The 7,204-nt window shown below is 29.6% G+C and overlaps 1 protein-coding gene and 1 non-coding gene across 3 annotated transcripts; one reads left to right on the forward strand and one right to left on the reverse strand.

Moving 5' to 3' along the window:
* Positions 1-611: 611 nt before the first annotated feature.
* Positions 612-685, reverse strand: TRNAN-GUU. The gene has a single exon. It is a non-coding gene; the product is annotated as a tRNA-Asn (tRNA).
* A 3,423-nt stretch (positions 686-4,108) lies between these two features.
* LOC107865880 (transcription factor BEE 3) lies at positions 4,109-6,101 on the forward strand. 2 transcript variants are annotated; one of them, XM_047410035.1, is made up of 7 exons: positions 4,109-4,652; positions 4,731-4,772; positions 4,864-4,983; positions 5,080-5,145; positions 5,260-5,328; positions 5,411-5,488; positions 5,684-6,101. In XM_047410035.1, the coding sequence occupies exons 1-7, from the start codon at positions 4,251-4,253 to the stop codon at positions 5,816-5,818; spliced, it is 912 nt and encodes a 303-aa protein (XP_047265991.1). In that variant the 5' UTR covers positions 4,109-4,250; the 3' UTR covers positions 5,819-6,101. The 2 variants fall into 2 exon arrangements, with proteins under 2 accessions (XP_047265991.1, XP_016567559.2); XM_016712073.2 differs by lacking the exon at positions 4,731-4,772 and having other exon boundaries at positions 4,112-4,652.
* The last annotated feature ends 1,103 nt before the right edge of the window (positions 6,102-7,204 follow it).

Here is a 7,204-nt window from a genome sequence, read left to right on the forward strand (position 1 = left end):
CAAGTGTATGAAATGCATCAGGCGTAAGTTTTAGTCAAGCAAATGCATGTAAATATAATTACCTGTACGTGTTTTTAAGTCGAGAAAAATAAGAGCAATGATCTTCAAGCTTATTATTAACATGAAACAACCACAAAAAAAGCATGTGACATGTCATCCTTCGTGTCCTTAATGGCGTTCTCCTTGGTTCCAATTTAGAAACAGAATCTAAAAATCGGCCTTAGAGAACAAATTAAATCTCTCTTTTTTCCTTTTGTCTATAAATTTGGGATAAAATACACATGTTTGTCAGTTACTCTGTTAGAATTAACACAAAGAATTAAGTCAATAGATGCTGACATCCTGTATCAAAAAATTAACCAAGCATTAAACTCAAAAGAAATTCAGATATGATCCTAAAGAAGATCAAATTAACACGCTGTGCACAACTGAAATAATAAAAAGGATGACACTTATGCAGAAAATATGAAACTGCACCAACTGATCATCAATAGGGATGTTTTTTTCTCCTGAAATAAAACTATATATGTTACAATTTCTCTATCAGCTCATTCATAAACTACTAGTAAGTATACATAGAAAAACATTTAGTAAAAACGAAACTGAGGACGCGCTAGAAGGAGGGGTCGAACCTCCGACCTTATGGTTAACAGCCATACGCTCTAACCAACTGAGCTATTCCAGCTTTGTTGGTGAAATAAGTCTATGTTCTCTTATTTAATTTGAAGTAATCAACAACTCTTATAACTAGACTTGAGTATAAAATCGAAGTAATCAACGACTCTTATAACTAGACTTGAGTATAAAATCGAAGTAATCAACGACTCTTATAACTAGACCTAAGTATAAAATCGAAGTAATCAACGACTCTTACAGTATCAAATAGTTATAATAGATGTTATGTATATATACAGTGGCGGAGCTAAGATTTCCACCAAGGGGATGGGGGTTCGACATCTACTATATATATATATATATAAAATAATTTTAACCATGTATATATAGTATAATTTTCCGTTGAAGGAAGTTCGGATGAACCCCTAAATTAAGTGTAGCTCCGCCCCTATATATATAAATACACATACACACACATATATAATAAATGTTACGTTGAATCTCTTTAATTTATTCATGATTTTACTTCTTATATTTTGAATCTCCTTGAATGAAAATTAATTCCGACTCTGTCACTATATTTATATATATGCAACAAAATCTAAAATGTATTCAGATAATAAGATTAAATTACTGACTTTAAATCTTGGGCAGACTTTATTTCAAAGAATTAATGTTGTCTAGAAGGAGGCTATAGTGATGATCTATAAAAGAAAAAAGATCTGCAAAGTAAGTTAAAATTTTGTTCATATGCTATATATAGTCTATGTCGTAGAGCTCTAATGTGTGTAACAATTATTCTCACATTCTAAAAAGTAAAAAGTTGTCCAGTTTAAGTCAAAATAAAACTGGTTTTCCAGAATTTTAGGGCAACGAGGATGTGATTAAATTGGCTTTGGACTAGGTTTCAAATTTTTGGATCAGAGATTATTATTTCTAAAAATTACACAAATACACAACTGTTTCCAATATTACAAAAAATTTCAACTCTCTAAACATATTACAAAAATTTCAACATATACACAAAATGTTATGTATATGTCGACTATGTTATGTATATTAATAGGACACAAATACACAACTTATGTTTCCAATATTACAAAAAATCTCAACTTTCTAAACATATTACAAGAATCTCAATATATACACAGAATGTTATGTATATGTCGGCTAAACTATGTTATGTATATTAATAGGGAGAGAGAGTAAAGTAATTAAAAAAGTGGAAGAGAGTGTAATTACTTTCAAAAGAGTTGGTATTTATGTTATTTATACTTAAAATTTTGTCTTGCGGACTCAAAATTCTTACGGGTTATTATATACTACTCCCTCCGTCCCATTTTATATGTCATTATTTCTTTTTCAGTTCGTCCCAAATATTCATTACCTATTCCTTTTAGGGGTATCATTTGAAAAAAAAAAAAAGAACAAAAAAAAAACTGTAAGTCCCCTCAAGGGCTTGAGATTTTATCAAATTTAATGAGAACGTAAACGCACTACCACTTATGTGTCGTAGAGATCGTGATTTGATATTTGTTTTAGTTATAACTAGAGTTAAATTTTTCTGGAGTGATCGTGTTTGTCCGAAAAATTTCAGGGCTGGCACAATGGTTCACATTTGACATTCAAATTTTATTTGATTGTTATAAATATAAATATGTAAAATTAGAAAGAGTATGAATATAAAAAAGTCAAATATTAGTAGTTTTTTTTCTTTTGGACCATTTTAAATACAATTTTTTTCTTTAAATTAGATTTCTATACTTGAAATTTACTGTGTGTATGACCTTAAAGATGATTACAATAAGTATTTTGGTATTTTATTTTATATATAATGTATTTCTTACAAAATATTATTACATAATATTTGAGTATGCTGTTACAGAAAGGTAATTTTACAAAAAGTATGTATCAATATAATAAACGTCATTGTTGTTATTGGTAGAATATCGTATGGAGTAGTAAAAATAACATGAAAAATCAATTTCAGAAAAAATCAAGTCGCTATAGTGTAATGTCATTATAACGAGGTGATGATATCCGGAGGTTATCTGATATCTAAAATCCATTATTCATGGCTCCTAAAAATCGAACCAATTAACATAAAAATTGTTACAATGAATAATGGATTTCCATCTAATAACATTGTTTCTGGTACTCTTTATGATGCCTAGCCACGTTCATTGAAATGTCATTTTAGCTTTGAGGTAGTGGAGATTAACAATCACCAAACAATTAAAATTCAGAATTGTAATAATGATGGAGTACTACTTAAAGAGTCAAATGCATAATAGTGATTAATAACATGACATGATCACTTAATACACTCCACTAATCTTTGAATTAGTTCATTTAATGACAAGATCTTCTATTTATTTATTTTTTATTATGAGGGGTTACTGTCCCCATCTCCAATCAACCACTTTGATAGTGATTACTAATAATCAAATGAAGAGCATCCATATCATTCTCAATCTCTTAATATGTCTTTTCTGTGTCCATTTTCCAAAACTTTATTTTAACTCATAGTACCAAATAATACTATACTGTCTATAGACTAATATCTTTAAAATACTATACTGTCTATACCTTCTTGTCCCTCTTCCTTTTTATAAAGAGTTAGAAATACATGTCTAAATTTATATTTTGATCTTTGTACTCTGAATCTGTTACTAATTCTTTTCTTTAAGAAGGGGGAAATTGTATTTTAAACATATTGGAAATGGGACCAGCTAGCCCACCAAACTACTTCTCTTTTACTTTGACTATGACATCCAAATCACAAAAATAAAAAATAGTGTACTTTTCTCCCTTTTCCTTTTACATTTTTCTTCTTTTGGGTTGTGACTAATAACCTCTGTGATCAAATTTAAGGGAAGCCAAAAGTGGTTATTTGAGAAAGTTTAAGGTGTTTTGTCATGTTTGTTTGTAGGAAAAAAAGATAAGTGTCTTTGAGTAGTATTTAGAAGTTATTTTAAAAAATAAATAGTTCAGTCATTTCAATTTGTTTGTATGTAAAATGTTACTTTTTTTTTAATCTTATCACGTGAAAAGTTAAAATTAAAGTGTTGTAAAAAAAAAAAGATAACTTTTTTTAAATAATTCTTTTTTTAAAAAAATAAGGTAAATAAATTAAAATGGAGCTAGTTATATTTTCACTTAAGCACTATTAGAGCATTAGACAAGCGCAAAATGTTGTTCTAATATTGAAAAAGCTGTATTTAAAATTTTGTTCTAATATTGAAGAAGATGTATTTCAAATTAATTAACCAAGCACAATCTACTGCTCTTAAAAGTATGTTTTTAAAAATAACTGATTTTAAAAATTTAGCAAGGTGATTATAATTTGTTGATTGGAAACCAATGCCTTAAAGTGGGTCCCAATTTGATTGGATATATCTCCTGAATATTGGGTCCAGCAGGGGGAACAAAACCATAGAAGCTTAAGATTCCACGTGGCCTATAAAAATGCTTCACTTTTTTCACTCTTTAATTCATTTTTTTAAAAAAAACAACAAAAAAGGAAAAAAAAGAAAAATTCACACTCCAAGCTCTCTCTATATATATCAGTCATCACAAAACACTTATCACCAAACACACACACACACACACAACTAGCAAACCTTCAAAGGACCATGGCTGATCATCAATTCACCTCAGACATACAAAATTGTATTACTAATAATTCACCATTTCCTTTATCAAATTTCGATTCGAGCATCGATTTTATGAACCAGTTTCCAAATATGATGACCATTCCATGTTCTTCAGACATGTCAAGTTTCAATTTACATAGCTCATTGGAATTTTCCCATGAAAATATTTTTAATCAAGTAGCTGAGTTTCCAGGAAATTTACAAGAAATTTTTCAAGGAAATTTTCAACAAGGTGATGCCAAGATTAATGCCATGGAAAATAATCTTCCAAGAAATGACAATATCAATGAAAGCAAAAAGAGGAAAAAAATTGATACACCAGAGAGCAGCTCAGCATATTCATCCCCTGCAGTTTCTGCTACGGGAACTAAAAGGAGAAATGTAAGTTCATTTTAAATTTAACGTGTTTTATTCAGATTCCCTAAATTATTACTTTAGTCACTCTCTTTGCCACGTCAGCATCTAGGAGTCGAAGCAATATCAAATAGCCAAGTTCAAAGGGTAATAAAACACGTCAAGTTTAGAGTATCATTGAACTAGTTGTTAATGATTAATTAATTGAAATTAAACTGATTTTGTTTTTAATTTACAGAGCAAAGGAAGAGGAAACAAAGTGAAAAGTAATGAAAAGGAAGAAGAGAAACCAAGTGATGTGGTCCATGTTAGAGCTAAAAGAGGCCAAGCAACTGATAGTCACAGCTTAGCAGAAAGGGTAATTAAGATTATATGGTAAAATTAATTGTTAATTATTCTATAATGTAAATTTGTGATGACTAATATTTTTTTTTTTTTGGTCTTGTTCGTTCAGGTTAGAAGAGGAAAAATTAATGAAAGACTTAGGTGCTTGCAGGATATTGTTCCGGGATGCTACAAGGTATATATATCTTGAATTATATGGATATATTACTTAAATTAAAAAAATACTACCAAAAAGAAAGGATTTTAATTGACTAACAATTTTCAATTTTCAATTTTAATCGAATTCCAGACAATGGGCATGGCAGGAATGTTGGATGAAATAATTAATTACGTGCAATCCTTGCAAAATCAAGTGGAGGTGGGTTTAATTTGAATAATTACTAACAAATTTTAAAAAGTCTGAACAAATAGTTTGATGTATTTGAATTTGTTGAATCCAGTTCCTCTCCATGAAGCTTACCGCAGCAAGCTCATACTACGATTTCAACTCAGAGTCGGACATTCTCGTGGCATTGCAGGTAATTTTTTAAGTTTTTTTCTCAATTATGTCAATAAAGGAAATAAAAATTTACGTACTACATAATCATGACTACTTAAGTTAAGTATAGTCACTACTAAAAAATATAATTTATTAAGTTGCCATGAAAATTCTTTTAACTTTTTTTGTGACAACTAAAGTAGCAATTGGAATATTTTTTTTTTTTTAATTGCAGAGAGCAAAGGCATATGAAGCACTAAAAATGCAAAAGATGAAGAAGGAAATTGGATGTGAAGAGTTGTCTTCAAATCAAGTTGGCCCTTATGACCATAATTTTGGAAGTTATCCAATGTTGCCATACAACACCTGAAGATTCTCCACAATTTTTTTTTTTTTTTATTGCTCATTAAATTTTCAATCAAACTTTTTCCCACTTGGTGTTATACTTATGTAATCTTTGTACACAATGGAAAAAAAATCAGAAATTTATAAATTAAATATACTTATATCAAGCATCACTTAGCTTTTATGTGGGGACTTAACCAAATTATTTGTAGTGAACTGTTTGATTTCATTTTCTTCCCTAATTGTAATTTGTGGTTGAATGTTTCTTGATGGGAATAGGATGTTAATTGAAAATCTATGTTGAGTTATATTAATTTTAGCAAGTCTCTATCTTATTTTCAATTTCATGTGGTAAATTTTTATCGCGTAAATATATCAAAATGACGATTTTAGAAACTTCAAGGTTTTTAAATCATTTAAGACGAGTTCAAGAACATCCATCTACGCTTGAATTAACATAACATGAAACCTATTAGGTCTTAACCAAAAAAAAGAAACCTATTAGGTCAAACAATTCATTGAGACCAACAAAAGTTCACATACTCTCAATTGACACCACCACCAACAACACACTCAGTGTATTCCCACAAAGTAGAGTCCGGAAAGGGTAAGTGTACACAGTCCATACCACCACTTCGGATGAGATCGAAAGACAGTTTCCGATAGATCTCGACTCTGGAGAGAAAACAGTAAAAGGACATAGTATTATTCTCCCAAGTGACAGCATAGGAGTTAGGGAATTACAACCTTCCAAATAAGAACAAGTTAATCCATGGGTAGAGCAACAAAGGTTGTATCTGTCTACCAACTCCCTACAACAAAACATGTACAAAAAAGAAAAACAATAGATTGGGCTAGCCTATGTAATTGAACAAAATGGTCCTTCTATAAATAACTAAATGGTCCTTCTATAAATAACTAAACACCCATAATATACTTGGGACCTATTTTTATTTATTACAAAGTCAATAGGTACTTGTTGTAAACGGTAAACAGTTATCAAAATCTCATCTTTAACCTAGTTTTAAAATTCCCTGACTACTAAATCTACACAAGATAGATATTTATATTAAACGAGTAAATAGTTATATTTCTGTAGTCCAAAATGTCATATTTCACCTAGTTCTAAAATTACTTGACTAATAGATCTACACAACAGGATACACACACCTATTTCATTAAAGTTGAAACTATCTTGCTCAATTATTATTTTCACTTAAAATATCTTAATCATATTCCTATTGATTCTTCACTTCATTGTAACTCAAAGGATCACATCAAAATACCATTCTTTGTTTGCTCTTGTAACTATTGCCTTATCCAAAAGCACGTGATTAAGCTTTGATTAATTGGACATGATGAGATGATGTGTTTGCATTGCTTATTCATTTCTCAACTAAATGATAAATTA

This window comes from Capsicum annuum, chromosome 3 (genome assembly GCF_002878395.1).
Source record: "Capsicum annuum cultivar UCD-10X-F1 chromosome 3, UCD10Xv1.1, whole genome shotgun sequence".
Taxonomy (NCBI): domain Eukaryota; kingdom Viridiplantae; phylum Streptophyta; class Magnoliopsida; order Solanales; family Solanaceae; genus Capsicum; species Capsicum annuum.

What these genes read in the sequence shown, in the direction of transcription:
- LOC107865880 (XM_047410035.1), top strand. Translation starts at nt 4,251, where the DNA reads ATGGCTGATCATCAATTCACCTCAGACATACAAAATTGTATTACTAAT. An exon ending in GTCACAGCTTAGCAGAAAGG is followed by an intron (nt 4,984 to 5,079) that starts GTAATTAAGATT and finishes TTGTTCGTTCAG; the next exon opens with GTTAGAAGAGGAAAAATTAA. An exon ending in CCTTGCAAAATCAAGTGGAG is followed by an intron (nt 5,329 to 5,410) that starts GTGGGTTTAATT and finishes TGTTGAATCCAG; the next exon opens with TTCCTCTCCATGAAGCTTAC.